The 19,965-nt window shown below is 37.9% G+C and overlaps 1 protein-coding gene across 2 annotated transcripts in view; it reads left to right on the forward strand.

Annotated features, from left to right (window-relative positions):
• Positions 1–19,965, forward strand: part of slc4a11 (solute carrier family 4 member 11) — a 72,974-nt gene that overhangs the window by 50,028 nt on the left and 2,981 nt on the right. For both annotated transcript variants that reach the window (XM_085391930.1, XM_085391931.1), the window contains exons 9-19: positions 2,126–2,210; positions 3,173–3,298; positions 4,980–5,093; positions 6,160–6,292; positions 7,748–7,821; positions 10,618–10,837; positions 11,264–11,370; positions 14,132–14,297; positions 15,988–16,161; positions 17,647–17,842; positions 18,970–19,139. In XM_085391930.1, the coding sequence (XP_085248056.1) occupies positions 2,126–2,210; positions 3,173–3,298; positions 4,980–5,093; positions 6,160–6,292; positions 7,748–7,821; positions 10,618–10,837; positions 11,264–11,370; positions 14,132–14,297; positions 15,988–16,161; positions 17,647–17,842; positions 18,970–19,139 (1,565 nt within the window). The remainder of the gene's footprint in view (positions 1–2,125; positions 2,211–3,172; positions 3,299–4,979; positions 5,094–6,159; positions 6,293–7,747; positions 7,822–10,617; positions 10,838–11,263; positions 11,371–14,131; positions 14,298–15,987; positions 16,162–17,646; positions 17,843–18,969; positions 19,140–19,965) is intronic.

Genomic DNA, 19,965 nt, shown 5'->3' on the forward strand with positions numbered 1-19,965 from the left:
GGGGAGGGGGAGCAGGTGGAATAAAGAGGAAACGGAAAATGATAAAATAAGAAAGAAAATTACAGGGAAAAAGCCAGCCAGTCCGCCTTCTCCTTGTTCCACATCCAAAATTGACACTGGACCACCCGCAACAGCAAACCACTTTCCAGTACTTTAAGAAAAAAGGTCAAATTGCTGCTGTGTTTTTATGTTTTTCCTTTCTGTTGCCTCACTCCATCAGAACGAATGGCAAACAGGTGGACGGTAATTCCTCTCTGAGACTTTTGTTTATCTGGTGATTGCAACCCCCTCACCCCACACACACAAACACACACATTGTTCCTTGCAATAATAAATAATTCCATGATGTATAGGGATTTAATGAATGAACAGTCATTGTCGAGCAAGCATGTGTAGCTAAAACTAGCCAGCTTGGAGGAAAAAAGTTGTTTACATGTGATATAAATACCTTTGATCTGTCATAGACCATCCAAACTTTTTAGGATGACAAATGAGGCCAGAATGATTTTCCTGGGAGCTTTTCCCACTCAGCCACCCCCTATCATCATCCGTTCCACTTCATTGCGTAATACTATGTTCAACAAGAAAATGAAACACTGGGTAATTGGATAATTTGCTTAATAAGCTTAATCAGGGCTACACATTTACTCCCTGTCTGGTGTAACCTGAAAGCTCATCTTTTAAAATGAAACACTTCACGTCTCCTTTTAAATCACATGGCTCTTTATAACCATTCTCTTCCTGTCTTGTGTAAAATTATACTTCTCTCCGTCACTGATGCTGTCGTCTCTCTGTCTTTCCCAGTCATTTTTGGAGACACGGGGATCCCATTAAATGTACATCCAAATCCAAATATGCTGCTTTACTTGCTATGTTTTAGATTATATGATTTTTAAGAACTACGCCATTAATGGTCATGACTCAAATGATCTTTCAAAGATCCCCCCCCAGTGGAATCACCAGCGTCTTAGCTGAATCATCAAATGTGCAACTTTTAATCTAAATGTGTCATTGTCCACTGCAATGCGTGTTTAAAATAAAACGAGGTTTCAGAGCTGGATACAGCCTCTGGCTTTTATTACTCTTCAAGGTCACTGTGGATAAGGCAGACTAAATTAGCAAAATGCCTAAAAGCAAAACAGAGCCATATGCATCAAGAGGGACATCATTTAAGATTATGGGTTTAATTGAAATGCTCATCTCCGTTTAGTTTCAGCTACTTTGGGGCGATGCCTCCTATAGACAGGGAAAATAATACTGGCAGAACGACCTACATGTGATACAGTGATCTTACTGTGCACCCAAATCCAGATTCGACAGAGAAAAAGTCACTCCATCAGTTTTGCTTCTTCATTAGAAACAGTATCTGGCCATTAGGTAACCAGCCTGGACCTGTAAATCAACAGCCACACAACCCCTATCTCCCTGGGGTTGTGTGTTGGCCGATTTTAGTCGTTTGACCCCTTTAGTCGTTGGACCCCTGTGCCACCATCTTTTCTTTAATGTCAGATACCAACGATTCACCTAGTTGACATCGTAATCGGACTAGGATGGGAAAAAAAAAAAAGATTTCTACTCCTTGTGCTCCTTGACTGAGCCAAATTCTTATCATTGTTCTTCCTCAATAGTGGCATCTGTGCAGCAGGTTTTCCTCTAAGCAGCTGATGCTGAGATGTATCTGCTATTTGAACTCCTGGCACTAATCTGAGTTGCTGTTAGTTGCTGCTTTCTAAAGCTGGTAACTCTAATGAACTTAAACTCTGCAGCAGGGAAACTCTTTGTCTTCCTTTCTTCAAGTGGTCTGTATGAGAGGCATCTTCATCTAAGTGTCTGATACTTTGCGTTGTAAAAAGGTACAGTTCTCATTGGAAAACATCCCAGCTCACATCATCGTGAAGATACTGCCGCTAGTGTGTCGTCATCAAGCCATAGAGTGGCTTTTTCTTCTATAATGTGGAACATATGTTGGTTTGTTTAACATTATTTCATTTTATATCACAGCGTTGATTCCTTTGCTCTTGTTCTACAGTGTGATACGTAATTCTCCTGACGAAAGGTGGTGCAGGTGGGACTCCATCAGTGAGACTATTTCTCATTTTTAAAAAGTAATCTTTTGTCTTCACAGTGTAAAGATTTCTTCAAAGCTGGCCGGGGAATTTATGAGGACTTTTGCCGCAGGCTGCCTTTCTACCCCTCTGACTTCACAGATGGTAGGCTGGACCTGAACTTGTAGTGAAAATGAATCATCTTGCTTGTTATGGCACACTGTGGTACTTCTGGCAGCTCCTCATTTGTCTGTCACCCTTTGCCTCAGTTACATCTGTGCTGCATCTGTGTCACGTCTAGGGTCATCTCCTGCTAAAATGACATAAAATCTCGGATGCCTTACTGCTCTCATATGTTTCCATATGTCCAGTATTCAGTCATCAGACACGAGACTTTCACACACGTCGCATACTATACATTCTCATTGCAAACGCATCCAGCTGGTGGTTTTATCGACTCATCAAGTCACACTGCTGCCAAATATGAAAGAGCTTTTGTGTCTCAAGTCAAATAAATGTACATCTTACTCAGTGTTGAGTATTTTTTTTTTAATGTTAGTTAATTAGTTGCTAGAATAGCTTGTGTAGAAATATTTTAGATTAATCTGTGTAATTCAATATGGTTGTCTGTTGTAAAGAAAAGCCGACAGAGTAAAGAGTTTTCTAGGAGCATTTCCTCTTCAGCTGTTTTCTTTCAGTCTTTCCTCGTGTCACACCAACCAAACACATTGACTGGGCAGTAACAAAATCAAGATATTTCTGTCTTGTGAGCGTCATCAGAGAATGATTATCTGATGAAGGTCACAGGACCAAAATTGTTGTGATCACATTAGAGCCCAATTAAAGTGTTTTATTCCAAAATGAGTTATCCATCATTTGGGTAACTGCTCTTGCAAAATGATGGATGACACGAAACCAAAACAAATGACTCATATTTTAAAAGGGCAGCAGGTAGCGTAATCCTCCGTAGAATATTTTTACTGTATGAACTGGGTGTTTATAGATGTAGAGGCACTGAATGATGAACTGTGCTAATGTTCTTGCCGTTTTGAAATTAAAGTGTTCAGCCTCCTCCGCTCCATTATGAGGTGAATATGACTCATGTGTTTGTGTTTGTCTCCCCTCAGGTATAGTTGGCAGTAATAAAACCCTGCTGAAGTACATGACCACAGCCATCTTCCTCTACATTGCCATCCTCCTCCCTGCCATTGCTTTCGGCTCCCTCAATGATGAGAGCACACGTGGCGAGATCGGTATGAACATGTACTTAAATCTAGAAACATGAACGCTTTTCTCAGATTGGGATTCTTGAGCTCCTGCAAATTTTTCCATGTCAGTATCAAGTGCTGGGTGTAAAAACAGCTATTTTATCAATTGTTTAAGAAAATAACTGTTGAAAAATAAAAGTTTAAAATTAGAAAGAAGAGTTTTAGTCAGGATTTAGAGTTCATTATAACACAGAAGCAGCATTAATTAAGGTTGCCAATGATCTTCTTTTGGTCTCTGTCATCTCTGTGCTTGTCCTGCTAGACTTCAGTGCAAAACCACTGACCACAGTATTTTACTACATAGATTAGAATATACTGCAATGTTTTGAATCATATCTATATGATAATCTCCATTTCATGTATATGGGGTATTTTCACACATTAAAACACTTTTTTACATGATAAACAATTCCTTGAGGCAGTATTATGAAACACGGTACACATTTTTTTTAAAATAATTTTAATGAAGTTTTAACAAAGAATGTCAAACAGTTCAGTACACACACAAAGCAATGAACAGCCCACACACACACACCCACAACAGACCTATGACATGGTTAGCAAGTCTAGTATTTTAGGGCATTAACCAACAATGTAAAATGCCACGAGGTGACTGTTGTGAATTTGCGCTAAATAAATAAAATTAATTCAACTGAAAATAATCTTCCTTTTGTACAAAAATATTTAGAGAACATAAACAGCCAATCACTTTAAAAAAAATTAATTTTATAACTTTCCACTACTGGACATTTCAAAATAAACAAAGCAGTTCCTTATTTCCATAGTTGACAAGTAATAAGCAAATATTAGCACCTGTTTAAAATTCACAATACCCAGTTTTTACGTTTTTAGCTCAGAAAAATGTGATTTAGCTACTTTCTTTACCTTCTAGCTGATAACATGGCTAATGAATGCACTGAGTTACTAAATAGTAACACATTAGTGTTCAAGTCTTATTTCTTTATATTTGGCTAGGAAAATTGGAAAAACTTACAGTAATTTATCGAAACATGCAGACATATGGGGAAATACAGAATAGACTCAATGGTGCCAATTTGTAAGACTACTTTTTTTTTCTTTTTTTTTTTTTTAAATCACAAGAATTTCTAGCTCCTTGAGAGAAAAATCTAAACAAATGAGTAGTGGCTCAAGACTGTTGCACGATACTGTTGGATAAGACCAGAAAGGGCTACGTTTGGTCTCTGTAAGTAGTGCCAAAATCTAGTAGTAATTCTCCTTTATTCATTGTGCTATATGAGTAAGCACTTTCCTTACTAAGTATTTTTCTCTTGTATGTTTGACCTTCACTTTTTTCTGTTTTAAGTCTGAGTTTAAGACATATAGTTGTGAGCTGATGATTGTTCAAAAGTACTTGCAAGTTTCAGGTGACCATACACATAGTAAAACAGTGAAACATTGAAGCCTCTTTTTTGGAAAATATTCACATAATTATGTACTCGGTGGGGGTGGAAAAGGCATCACGTTAGCTGTTTTGTTTAAAAAAACGAAAAGGGAAAAAATATACATATTATTTCCAAAGTTAACGTATCTTATCTAAAAAAATTTATATGTAACTTACTTCAGCTTCAAAGGAACCCTAGCAGTCACTCATGCACATTAATCAGAGCTTCACGCTGTGTGTTCTCTGTGTGTCATCTCTCTCCAGATGTTCGGAAGACCATCATTGGCCAGAGTATCGGTGGGGTCATCTACTCGTTGTTTGCCGGCTCTCCTCTAGTCATCCCTCTAACCACAGCTCCCCTCGCCATTTTCATCAGCGGTAGGCTTCCCCGCTGTCATTCAGCTCATCTCAATCAAGATGCACTTATCTTTTCACAGTTTCTGCTGACAGCCAGTTTGAATGGAAGGCTGAGAGTGGGTGGAGTACTAAGAAGATTACGTCAAAAATCAAGAAAAAGAAGCACCCAACCATGTCGAACACCAGCCAAAAACTCTTGTCCTCATCTGCTCTTGCTTTTACCAGAAAGCGGTACCGCTAGAGTAATTAAGCTGTTAGCTCACACATGTGCCCTTAATGAGTGTTCCTGGTGCAGTCAAGCAAAAAGCACAAATCTTCAAAAACTTGTTTCTTTTTTTTCAAGAATGAGGAGCAGAACTTTTTTTTTTTTTTTTTTGCGCACTGTGGTTATGTAATGATTGGTTCCAGGGGCCTGCGGGTCAGGAGAGTCACTCATCGCATTCACAAACATGTAAACTTTAGGTTCAGTTCAGAGAGAGACAGCGCATAAACTGTTACATGGTTGTTACCCAACAGCGATGTTTTGTTGGTTGGAATTTAAACGATCTTGACGGCTGGAAGCTGCAGTATCAGGCCATGATGAGGAAAAGCAGCAACTCCGATGCCAAGATGTAGTTTTAATACCAAGGCTGTTTGTTAGGTTTGTGGTGTGATGATCTTTGAAGTAAATGGGTTAGAACTGTGCTATGCGCATTCTCATGGGCATAATTATAGCACATTTCCAGCAGCCTGTCTGAGCAGAACAATGGCTTGTTTGTAAAGCTGTAACTCATCTGCGTACAAATCTGCTCAAGATTACAACTAAAATTGTTATGGTTTTAACAAATCTATTACAGTTCTTTTTGTCCTTTCATGTTTGAATGAATTTAATTTTTTTCCAGTCATTGTTTATGTGTCTGTACTTGTGTGTGTACAAGTCAGTCTTTGCTGGGAGAGAAATCTGTAATGAAGTTCTTTTGTAACATTTTTTTCTCACTATCACAAAATTAGCATAGCAATTGTGTTACTTAGTTTCATAATGTGTATTTATTATATGTGGTTTATTTGTCTGTCTGTTTACATGTGCACATGTGCAACTGGAACACAGTGATCCGAGGAATCTGTGACGACTACAACCTGGATTTCCCAGCTTTCTACGCCTGCATTGGGTTGTGGAACTGCCTCTTTCTCATCCTGGGAGGAATCTTCAATGTCAGTCTGCTCATGAAGCTCTTCAAAAGGTGTCCTTCATATTCCTAATTTTATATGTTGGAGTATTTTAATTTTTAAAGTCCAATTTTTTAATCACTTTGAGTTTCCTTTTATTTTGGTTGCTTTCTGTCATATAGAAAAAATTTTAAATTGTCTTGTAACAACAGAAAACTTTATGGGACAGCAGGATGTTTTTAAAGAATGCACACAATCAATGTTTGAAATGTATTATTATTATTATATTCTAGTATTTTTAAGTAGTTTTAACTGCTATGTGCTCCATTTACTTATTTTAAAGGTAGTTTATATTTACTCTCCAGGCATGTGTGGCATAACATTGCAATCAGTGCAACTCTGGTTAATTTGAAAAAAGTATGTGTTACACAGTTTGAGTAAATTTGAAACACAGTTTTTAGTTTTGTTTTGGTTCACAGATTGGGAAATATCTTGCATTGAAATTTCCATACATAAGAGTCCATAATTTTGATTAATAAATATATTTATACTCAAATTCTGCCAGACCAGCATGCATTCAAACACCTACCAGCTGTAATGCACTTCCCACTCGGTACTTGGCTAACAGCGCCAACTCTCGTTATGGGACTTGCAGCAATTTGCTGTTCGGCTGGTTTTATGATACTGACCTGTAAATCCTGCTACTGTGTTATCTTAGGAACCGCATCCATTTAGTTGGTGATGCATTATAGTTGTATTTTATTGCAAAGTTGGTGTCATACTGCCAGTATATCAGCTAATGGAGATTATAAAATGAATTACATGTATTTATCACAGTGTCTTATATAGGCAGTGAAATTAACTTCATGTTGGCCAGAGATTAAAGTAATTTCCATGGAGGGTTATTCTGCATTATTGGTCAGTGTCAGACTTAAATGGACTTCCTGAGTATTCCTGAGCTTCCATTTGAAGTATTTATAAGCTCTAATGTGGAACCTTAAGGTTAAATGACAATGCTGATAGTGTGTTCTGTGTTGAAATAAATATTTAACTAATGAATTTATAACATTAACAATGTTTGCGACATTCCTGTCTTGCCTTTAGACAATGCGTGTTTGTGTCATAGTCGAGCTCTGTGACGTGTTCCTCTTGACTGAATAGTCGCTGCATTTTCTATGGAAGGAGGTTCAAACAAGCCGTCAAACAGCCGTTCTATTTGAGCTCTCTATGAAAACCCGGGTTAACAAAGAAACTTGGTAACCACAGCTGCGCCACCTATGATCTCTAATTGGACTAATGCAGCTAATACAAGAAAACCCTTTCATGTACCCTAAAAACACAAGACTGTAAAAAAGTATCAATTATAAGAAAACAGTAATGCACACTTTATTCTGAAAATATGTTTGTTAATTCATTAATTTTCATTTCCTTCTTATGTGTTTTTTTTATTATGGGTGTCCTTTTTATTTATATGTATTTATATTAGTTTTTACTGTCTTACAACGGTCTTAATTGTGTAATGTGTTTAGGTCAACAGAGGAGGTCATTGCCCTGTTCATTTCCATTGCTTTTGTGGTTGATGCTGTGAAAGGCACAGTCAAAAGTAAGTTCATGACACACACGAGAAATATCTTTTTTTTCTGTGAGTTGTTTACACGTTGCTTTTCTGTGGTGAAAATCAAATCAAGTAGTCGGCTAACTCAACACACCTGCTGTCGAATCTGCCGCAAGCTCGTGTCTGATGTGATTTCTAAGCCCCGAAAGATAAAGAAAATAAAGGCCTTCACTGCCACATACATACACATTATTATGTGTAAGTGAATTTTGAGATTATCATTTAAGTGGGCAGCTGAGAGTCATAAGATCTCTTCAACTAATCATTTAGTCCTTTTAATTAAAAACTGTAAAATAGTTTCTTCCAGTGTTTCTATATTCCTTCTGCAGTCCTCTGCACCTCTTAAAATCGAATACTTATCAAGAAACAAACTGTGTTTATTGTGATGGTGAGGCCAGATAGAATTCTTTCATAATAACAGCTAAAGACTTATATTTAATACCCTGACAGCAAAACAAAAGACCAAAAGAGTGTTAGACAGTCACCTGCCAAATGACTTACTAGTGAACCACGGGTAATATAATAATATGATCTCAATTAGTAAATTTAGATAAACAAGCATATGTTGAGAAATATTACCTTTTAAAATAGTAGGGAGACAGAAATACCATACGAGGTCATTTGTTACTGTTGTGGGTCAGCAGGTTGAGAGGCTTTAGAAATTAATCAGTCCAGATTTTGAACCCCATCTGCAGCTATATTATACCACCCCAGCTTTTATGGTCCCATATCATAAATATTTTACACAATTTAATTTCACAAAAATGAGATGACGATAGCTGAATGTAATTTATTTTGAATGCAGTGTTCTCCTGTTTTGTAGATTGCCAGTGCAGTAGTTCAATTTTCAGAAGCCATTTGTAAAATACGCTCCGAGCTCATATGCCATTACCATAACCTTAACCTATGCTATTTTGCTGACACTGTTCCTCCAAAATATTTTCCACTAACACAAATGAATACAGTTTGGGGCTGTATCTAGTCACCTGCACAACCTCGCCTAGCCTGTAACTTTATCCCTGTTTGATGAAAAGACCTGTGGAGGGAGCTAGTCATCTCGCACACTATTCCTCAAGTGATGTTAGAAGGTATTATGTTGCACTCATTATGAAATTAATAGAGACAAAGTTGTGCATTCATTCTAAGTCACAATGGCAGGAAAACCATCTCCACTGAGCTTAAAATCCCAGCCTTTAGCCACACATTACAGTTGGTGAGCTATTTATTCTGCAGTCCTTATGGGTGCAAAGACTGATTTAAGCAAACTAGGCAGAGTTTGTTAAAGCAGGTGTAGATAACGTATTCTGTGCTGTTTCCCCATCATTTCACCCCTAATCCAGACTCGGCCTATTCTGCTAAATTTGATTAGTTTAGATTATCACAAAGGTTACTGGTTCATTTAGTGGTTGGACAGAGAACACTGGCATCAAACACCCAAACATACAAGAAAAATAGCACCTTGAGTATTTTACAGCCTGGTTGATGGGCATTCAGTGTAGAGGCATAACTCAGATGAGATTTATCTCGCTTTCAAAGTTTTATCCCCAGCAGTACTGACAGTTACTCTCACGTGTCTCTTCATGAAAGATTTAAACATTATTAAAAGACTTGTTTCTTTGCCTTTTTTGTGTTGACTGCAACATGAACAATGCAACCTGAGCATGATGGACATTTTTTTGTAGCTTTGGTTAGGTTATATACAAGGCTTCTTGAAAGATTTCAAGATTTTCCTGTTTAATAGGAATCCAATCAATATTTTTTTAAAGGATTATAAATATGTCAGCTGTAAGTTTTGGATTTCATTTGAGATCTGTGATATTGCTTGATTTACTATACCAGACTTTGGCAGCATACTTGTTGTTATTGTCCGTTCATTGTATCTCTGATGGTTCACATGGAATCTGTTGGCACTAACGATGCATTTTATAGCCAGTGTTGCAAAGGTTACTTTTAAAATGTATTCCAATACAGATTACAGAATACATGCCCAAAATGTAGTTTGTAACGTATTCGGTTAAGTTACTCAATGTGAGTAATGTATTCTGAATACTTTGGATTACTTGATATATTGTCATGCTTTTCACAACTACATGAATGCACTATTCCTGTGTGATTTGTTACTATTACTGAAGGCTACTCGCCACCGAGCTAACATTGTTAGCTACCAGATTGTAATGCAGCCTTCATTAATAGTAATAAATCACACAGCAATAGTACATTGACGATACTGAAGTAGCACATAACCCAGGTAGCTACCACAACTAAAACAAGGTAGTTGCAGTAGGCTAACGTTTGTTTTTAAAAACAAACTGACTTCCAGATGGTTGCTGATAAACAGAGTTTGCATTGCACGGTCAGATTTCGCCCATCCCTTTGTTCTTTAAATGTGAAGTGGTGTTGGAATTTCCAAGTAAGAAACGCATTCCTGCCCGTGCACTGCTGGCTCTGTTGTGCTGGCTCCGGGTCCATTGTGTAACTGACACCACCAACATTAACAGGACGCTTGCATTAGAGCCTCTTTTGTTTGGGTTTCCGGCAGTGCGTGGTATTACAAAAATTAGAGAGGGGATAGAGAGGGCATAGCCTAAAATATGAAACAGGAAAAGACAGCCGTGTAATACATTGATTTCAACAAAGTAATTGTATTGTAATTATCACCAATTTAAGCGGTAACTGTAATGGAATACAGTTACTTATTTTGTATTTTAAATACGTAACCCCAGAACATGTATTTCGTTACTCCCCAACACTGTTTATAGCTAAACACTGTGAATGTGATTTCAGTCTTTCATAGGTACTACCACGCTCCAACACTGGCCAACAGAAGCATAGGGGACTTTCCTCAAGGTGGAGACCTGCTGGGGGGAAACAGGAGTGAGGTGGTCGCGGGGTTTGCACTTACTGAATCCTTCATCCAGTGCAGTCGAGAGAGACCTGTCCTCTGCCTCCTGCTGATGCTCGGGACATTATGGATGGGCTATACTCTCTACCAGTTCAAAAGGAGGTATGTGCAGCACTGCAGTGCTGCAGCAGTCTTAACATAAATCACTGGAGAAGTTTAAATTGTGTTTGGATGGGAGCACTGCCTGCTAGCATGAATACCGCTGAGTAGGGCCTTGACTCTAAAGATTGCAGGAGTGACAGAGCTTACAGGAACTTTCCAGACAGCTCTTACAAAGCTCACTTTTCAGTCGAAGCTTCTGTTCCAGCCTGTGATTTAATAAGCATTAATATTCTACTTCTGATTGCTCCCAGTAATCAAATCAACCTCAAAGCTCGATTCAATTGTGTAAGTAAAAGGCGGACCAAGGTACTTAAGCAGTGTCAGGATTGCAGCCATTGTCCTTGTCTTGTCCACAGTAATTGTATTCCTCTATTATTTGTCTCTCCCTCCTCACTCCCTTCTCCTTTCTCCCTCTCTCTCTTCAAGTCCGTTCCTGCATGCCAAAGTGAGGGAGGTGCTGTCGGACTGTGCCCTGCCAATCTCAGTGCTCATGTTCTCCTTCATCGGCTCCTACATTTTCAGTGACATTGAACGTCAGTATCATTTATTGCTTGGTAGTGTTAATATAATTTATTTATTGCAGTTATAGAGTGCATTTGAGATGTTCATTATAAATAATACTATGCAGTGTAATATAGTGTGTTTCTTACTTTAAAACTGTTTTAAAACTAAAAATGTTTGAATAATGTGACCACGTGCAGCACTTTTTTTCACCCTATTTCTAACACTTTTATTTTGGAGAAGGTGTTGTGACTTTGGCCTGTACCAGTAAATTCAAGTCATTGACACAGGTGGAGGAAAACGTATCTTGCAATTCTCACACACGCAAAGCGATAGAGGTTCATTGCCTTGGTCAAGGATGTTACTGCGAGTAGTCAAGAACTAAACCATCAATTGTCTGTGTGATTAGTGGAAGACTTGCGGTATAGCTCGACAGCTATATAATGTCCACTTCATTCAAAAGAGACCCCAAAATAAAACTTGAAACTGTCCCTAATACTTGGTTAGTGGTTAATTAGTTTTCTCTTTTCTCAGTAATTGTGTATTTATTAAACCTTGCACATGTTTTTTTCTATTTAGTAAGGGGAGATTCATGTTCTTAAAACTCTTTAAACCTTGAATGCCCACACAAATTCCATTTCAAATTACTACATAATCATGTGATAAAGTGAGTGTTCACAGGACTCTATGCAATTCTGTGAAAAAATAAGTACACCCCATGATTCACTGGCTTTTAGAACCACCTTCAACAGCAATAACTTGAAGTAATTGTTTACTTTGACTTTGTCAGTCTCTCGCGCTGTTGTGGAGAAATTTTGGCTCAGTCTTCTTTTTAGGGCTGTTTCACTTGATTGAGGTTTGTAGGTAGCTCTCTTCTTTGGTAACTTTACTTTGGTAACTTTATTGTCCCTAACGGGAAATTGATTTGCAGTATGTCCGTACAAACAAACAAACAGACAACCAACACATCACATACACACTCCAAAATAATATAATATAAGCCTGAGAAAACAACCTATATTTGTCATCAAAAAAGTACAATGTGCAATGGCAACAACCCCCTTCAAGTCTCACTATAGCGTTTCAGTCAGGCTGTGTCAGGGACCATTGAAATACTACGATTCTTTTCTTTTTCTGTTGTAGATTTGCTGGTATTGTTGAGATGACCATCCTGTCGAGTGAGACTGTTTGGCCAAGTTTTAGCCGGCAGACAGACAGCTTCATATTTAACATAAGGATACAGTCCACTACAGAGTTCATGGTTGACTCAGTAACTGTAAACTGCCCAGGTCTAGTGACTGCAAAACAAGCCCAAATCATCAGCACTCTGTCACCATACTAGAAAGTTGGTAGAAGGTATTTGTCCTGATACGTTGTGGTTTTTGCCAAAACAGGCGCTGTGCATTATTCTTAACCTGTGCTACCATGCTCTTTTTAGAAATAAGAGGTTTCATTATTTTTCTAATTGTACTGTCATTAACTTTAATATTTAACATGGCTAATGGAGCCCTGAAGAGTCTGCAGTGTAGCTCTTTGCTTTTAATAGTATCTCTGCAGTCTTGCAGTCTGACCTTGGGGTGAATTTGCTGGGACGGTCACTCATGGGAGGATTGTTGCATTGTGTTAACAAACACATGAATACTCCAGACCTGCAAACTGTCGAAACTTGTGCTTTTAGAGAGGAGCTCGCACATGCGGATGATCAATAATCAAGTGCATGTGATTTGCAGCACTATGCTACTACTTATCCTCTTAATTCCTATGAAGGCCTGTGAAAACTTTATTTATCTCTATAGTCTGTCACGGCATTTTAATAGAAGATAACTGAGACATTAAATCGTTTCTTGAATGCATCTATAAATATATATTTTAATAATTTACTCTTGAGAGCTTTTTTGAGCATCTGGTTTGTCAGGAATAGACATTTAACATTTTTACACAATTATGAAATAAAATTGTTGAAGCAACCTAAGTGTAAACAGTGATTGCTCAATCTCTTACTTTGTGACATACTGTGGTATTTTTTGAGCTCCATTTAAGGAATTTGAAGATATCCTAAACTTACTTGAAGATACTCCCAAACTTATAACCTTTTTATTTCCAAAACATGTTTTCTAACTGCGAGGCCCCTCTTATTTAACGCCTTTATTGTCTTTTTATGTTCCCCAATCAAGGCACAGGCCAAAACACATTGGAGATTTTCAATTTTTATCCTCTATTGTTTAGCATCATTTTGTGTCCCCATTCATTGTTGCCAAGGCAGCAGCTGTTCTCTAGAGGTCGACATAGAAACAAAGAGATCAGTGCCAAACCCTCAAATGAATTTAAATATAAGTGCTTTACCTCCAGAGACAATAAGTCATAAGATAATAGAGCCATTATTGTATTGTCATTCCTTCCTAAATTTAACCAACTGCACTTAATTCAACCGCCTTTGACAGGAGAGTGTGCCAAAAAAGATGTTCAGCATTTGAAAAAAAAAATCCAGCCTCTCTTATGATTATTGGTGTGAAAAAAACATGAGTCATTACAGGAGTTTAAGAGACAGTCGTGTTTGTAATGATTGAATGTGATGAGATAGGAGTAATGCTAATGAATTTTACACGGCTCTTTTCTTGAGAATGAATTTCAGTATATTCACACATACAAGAATCTTGTTGGATGCAGATGTTTCTCATGTCCCAGGCTAAAGTTAAATATGAGTTATGATGGCGGTTTAAGGCATCATTTTGTAATATAAACTTAAACTCGTGGTTGTTTTTTTTTTTGTTTAATTTTCTTCCTTTGAAACAGTTCCAGTGTTTAAAGTTCATAACCGGCCCACCTTCAACGTGGCACCATTTGAGCGGCTGTCGCCCATGAACGTTGTCAGCGCCATGGGACTCGGCTTTCTCCTGGCCCTCCTTATCTTCATCGACCAGAACATCGTCGTTTCACTGACGAACGCACCAGAAAACAGGTAAATCCTTATATGCTGAGCAGACGTTGGACATCTAAGAGATATGATTGCAAAACTCTCTTCACTGAAAATAGCTTAACAACACCAAGGGGAAAGTTGAGTTGATTCTAGTATTTGCTTAGCACTCTTCCTGTGACCATTCGGAATGCTGTCAGACTTTTAGAGATCCACTCCTCCACTTTGGAATTTGCTTCAACCGGATATTTTCCAGTCTGTTGGGGAGGGTGGAAGTCAAATTGTCACAGTCAGAGAGCTCTAAAGAAGCCTCGGAGCCAAAACACAATGTGAGCTTTTACCCAGTTCTTCTAAATTTGCATTGGATGGGCCAATTTAGAGCCATCAACCATCTAGCAGCCCTACAATGAAAACATATAATGATGGAATTTCTGGCATTAGCTTGTACATTTGTTGGACAGAGATTAATTGGATCTAAATGTCTGCTCTAAATATGGAAGAATTCCCCAGAGGGCAGATATCCACTAGTCCTCAAAATTCAGAAAAAGAATTAAAGATATCTAAAAATGGGACTCATTGTGAGATGAAAAAGAGTGGTAAACAGAATTCACTTTGTTTATACCTCATGTCTTCCTTCATATGTCATTAATAAAAGAGTCCCAAACAGCTGAAGCTATTTCTGCTGCAGCTTTGTTCTTTGTGTTATTTTATCTGGTCCATTCCTTTATTTGCTTTACATCTTTTTTGAAGCATTTGAACTTTTTTCCCCCACCCGCACAGATATTTGATTCCATCAGTCGTGTTAGTTTAAAAAATATGACAACATTTTGAAAATGAATAAAGACTTTACAGGCTCTCAGCATGATCCCAACTTACAAAGTTATATATATGGTTGTTGAGTGGATATAAATGAAAATGAAGCTAAAGGCTTCTTCACCAATAAAATCCTCTTTCACTTAGATTTATGCTTGATGACCTAAAGTTTCCTATGCACTGTAATTTACAGTATGCAGCGGTGCCAATGTCATATGCAAGGGCATAGAGCAGGAGGCACGACTAGTGATCAGTGTGTTCATATTTCTTTACAACACTGCTGCTGTCTGCCTTCAGGCAGCATATTTACAGTTTTAGGCTACCAACACACACACACACACACACACACACACAGTCCCCCTCATACCACCTCAGAGATGATGCATTGCAGTGATCCCTCACTAACAGGGGCAAAAAAAAAGTTTGGTGGCATCAAAAAGGTCGCAGCCTTGTTTTTGTGTAACATTACTGTAATGTCATGCTCGGCTTATGATGTCATCATCAGTGACATATTGGTTGTGCTTTTCATTCTGTAAAAAAAGAAAAGAGAACGAATCCACAAAAATGTACAGGATTTTTTCTTTTATGTTTAATGGGAAAAAGTTAGTGAAACGTGAGCGAGGTTTGTCGAAGGGCATCACTGACCTTAGGAGAAAGATGCCCTTTTTGGTTTTAGCAGAAGTGTACTAGTAGTTGTAGAGTGTACAGGCAGACTACTGTCACGTGGACTTACTTCTAAAAATTTGTGTATGGCAGTTTTCTTGTGCGTGCCTTTAAACCTATTTATAGAACTTATGGTAAATGTACTCTGTTACTTTTTTACATTTGTATGTAATTTGTCCCTTTATGGTTTTAGAGGCAGCTTTAACCTGTTTTTGTGCTGCATTATGCTGTTGACTGTAATGGTTGCGTTACTCCTCAGATTGCTGAAGGGTACTGCATATCACTGGGACCTAATGCTCTCTGGGCTCATTAACATCCTAATGTCAGTGCTGGGGTTGCCCTGGATGCATGCCGCCTTTCCCCACTCCACCCTCCATGTGCGCCAGCTGGCTTTTGTGGAGCAGCGCGTTGAGGGGGGGCACCTCTACGAGACGTGAGTTACCCACCCTCTCACTTCCAGTGCTAATCAGATTCTTAATTAAAGCTCGTCTTCAGAGCGTGTGGCGACTGTAATTTTGAGTTGTATCCTGTTCTTCCCTGATTGCGTGATTACTATGTAACTAAAGATTTTCCCTCGGGGTGGAAGAGGTGAGGGAGTTTTTAATAGATGAGAGGATTATGTTCATCATTCTGGCCACACAGATATGTGCAAAATTACAGTTTGCATATATTCGGGATTAAGAAAGTAGTTGAGTATGATTAATGGAGACTAGGGGGGACGGTCTTATATAAGTTCAGAAGATTTAATTAGAGATATAAGCTGGAGAAAAGTGTGCCATTTCAGGAATTTTGAAAGTGTGTATATGTCTGAAAATTTCGAATATTAGTATCACTGACTGTTTATGAACAGCTGTTATTTCCAGTGTTTTTGAAGGTGTACTACATAAAGTATTTTTATTGCATCTTTATTAGGAGGTGCTTACTAGTCCTGAACAGGTGACATTAAATTAAAAAGACTCAAGAATAAGATAAACACAAGGTAAAATAAATAAAAATTACACAACGAGAAAAATGTGAGGTTTCAGCTCCACAGGTTGAGAGTCCAAATGAGGTCATTCCAAGGTCACAGATGCAATCCCTCACGTTGCTTTGATTGTTTCCTTAAAATGATGGTGAGGTCCATTTTCAACTTCAGAAAACATATATAATTGTGCAGGTTCTTATTGATTAATACTAAATACTTTAAAGCTTTTCCAGCTTTATACAAATCAAAAGTAATCTTTGTCATATTTCACTTTGCAAAGCAGATGCATTTTTAAATAGCAAATTCAAAATGCTCACAGTTTTTTTTTTTTTGTTTTTTTTTGTTTTTTTTTTTAAGTCTAGCCGACACCTCCAATCATGTTCCATTAATTGGAGTGCAGGATTGCTGGTGCCTGACTTCAATTAGCTTTTGTAGATGTCATTAGCCTAGGGCTTTCCTTACTTTTTCCAAACAACTCTGCAAATTTTTTAAATCAACTATACTCTAGCAAAAAGCTTATTTGTATTTTATTAATTTAAACTTGTGTTTGTTCATGATGCGGATGAAGAGATGTTCTTATTATCACACAGGCGACTCATAAGTCCTGATCATTTTTGTTATTTTATTGTTCAAAAAGAGTGGTTAATATTTTTAATCTGTAAGAAGAGAGTTATCAGTAATAGCAGAAATCTTCATCCTTTTTGTGGTTTTAAAAATAACAGGATCTGTTAATGAGATATTGGAAAAAAATATATAGCATGTCTTTTCCCCACTGCTCAGGCCCCTTAAACTCTGGGAAGTGGGTCTGGAAAATTCCTGATTTTTCAAATGAAAAAATATGCTGCAATACTGATAACAAAATCCCAGAAAATACATTGTCTGTTGCATTGTATGAATCAATTGGGGGCTTTCCAGTAACCATTCATTTGTATGTTATTGTGTGCGTTTTCTCAGTATCGTCCAGGTTAAGGAGACCCGTCTGACGTCTCTGGCTGCCAACATCTTCATTGGCATATCAGTGTTGCTGTTGCCTCTCCCGCTGCAGTGGATACCCAAACCTGTCCTCTATGGCCTCTTCCTCTACATCGCCCTCACCTCCATCGACGGAAACCAGATGTGCGACCGAATGGCTCTCCTTCTGAAGGAGCAGGTCAGAAAGTGTGTGGTGGAAGTAACAGTTGAATAAATGTGTGTGTCCGTGTCCATATGTCGATAGCAGGGCTCTGCAGATCAAACGGTTGACTGTGTGCCCGGTGCTGGAGGACCAGACACGAGTGAAATGGTATTTGCAAATATAATTTTTGTGCTCGTATATTCACAGTACGAGGTGGGTAGTGTTTAGTGAATTAAGACAGATAAGCTGATAAATTAACATTTTTATTCTAGTATAGTGTATCAAACACATAACAATACTAAAAGAGAATGCTGATTGTTTGTCTTGAGTGTTTTATCCTTTGTGTCCGATTTAACCTTCCTTCTCTCTCAGTAAAGATGTAAAGCAAGGCTTGCCATTTTTCCCTACGCTTGGTAATGTCACACACTGGCGCCTCCTAATGACGATATGAGGAAATGACTCAAAATTTACAGGTTTCGCTGTGTAGAAAGCCTGCATAAGTGTAAATCTTAGTGTTGTAGAAGCATTTATGCTCATGTACATATACAATCATGCAAAGATTAAACTGAAAATAAAATAAATGTATTAATTAAATAAAAGTAAAACCAAACCTTAAAAAATCTCATATAAACATTGTTCAATTTAATGACCACATTTTTTTTTTGCTTCGTATGAAATCCAGATCTTTGTCTGTTTTCTTCTTCACATAAATACATTTTCTGTCCTCACCTGTAGATAATTCCAATTTACTGACTGTACAGGTACCAACCAAGCTTTAGAAGATGCAGATTTGTCCTGTCATTTTTTAAAATTTATTTGCTCTTTGTTTGTTATAAGATTAGTACCTGACACCAGATCAGTTGGTGGAGCTAAATTAGTTTTTGCTGTAGCTCGACTGGGACTGCATGTCCTACCAACAATCAATGTTATTGTGGTATACAGTCACACAGGAGATACTATAAATGCAGTTATTGTACGTTGTAGGAATGAATGCTAAATGTTCGTTGTGATTTAAAATCCAGAGTGCACTTCTTAAATGCGTGTGGGTTGCCCACTTCCCTTAGTCATTCCTTTAAGTTTGCAGGAGACCTGAGGACAGTGAAGAAGAAGAGCCACAGGGGAGATTGTTTTTTAATCTGTCTTGATCCTCTCACCTCCTGCAGACGTCTTACCCACCTACCCACTACATCCGCAAAGTGCCCCAGAGGAAGATCCACTACTTCACCTTCCTGCAGATGATGCAGCTGCTGGTGCTGTGTACATTTGGCATGTACCCGATACCGTACATGAAAATGATCTTCCCTCTGGTCATGATCCTCCTAATCCCAATCAGGTACGACTGTGACCACTTTGTCCCGTAAAATTGTTTTCTCGGGTGCTTTAAACCAGGGTGACATTCAGCACCACACGGGTAATAACAAGAGCTGTGTCTGACCTAAATCTGCCCTCTAGATGAAAAAAGCTTTAAATTACAGTGAAGTCTGGTTTCTGCTGTCTTTTTTTTTCTTTCAAAAATCTTCATATCTCTCTAAAAAGTGCTATTATGGGGAATAAAGTAGACAAGATGATGGATTATCTTTAAATGTTAAAGTTTAAAAACAGAATAATGTGGAATGGAAAAAAACTGCAACGTCTGACTGAACGATACCCAAATATTGATCAGATTGATAAAACTTTGAAACACACTGTATGGAGGCTTTTACCATAATGATCAGATGCAGAACTAAAGCACAGCATACAAGCCTACTGGAAATACCTGAATTTAAAAAACAAAGTTTCAATTATTTATTAGATGATCACAGTGGATAAATACACTGAAAAAATACATTTTTCATGAGGTGACCTGCATTAGTACATTTTTGTGTGGGGAAGAAGTATTACACATATGCTTGAGACACGACACAGCATTGATATTCAGCAAAGTTGTGCTTCAAGTTACTGGGTGCGAGCTAATTCAATATTCCCCTTTTCACTTGTTTGTTTTGGTTCCCTCCAACTTTGTTTTTCCAACTGGATTGTAATAAAAATCAGGTTACATTAATGAGTTAAAAATATAGGGGGAAAATTCTCAGTCATTCTTTTTTCAGTCTGATTTTATAGTGCAAATGTTGACACTTAATCACCATGAAGGTAAATGTGTATAAAATAATAATATCCTG

The sequence above is a fragment of the Rhamphochromis longiceps genome, linkage group LG19, assembly GCF_057381845.1.
Source record: "Rhamphochromis longiceps isolate RC_006_pf linkage group LG19, R_longiceps_female_GT1.1, whole genome shotgun sequence".
In the NCBI taxonomy this organism is placed as follows: domain Eukaryota; kingdom Metazoa; phylum Chordata; class Actinopteri; order Cichliformes; family Cichlidae; genus Rhamphochromis; species Rhamphochromis longiceps.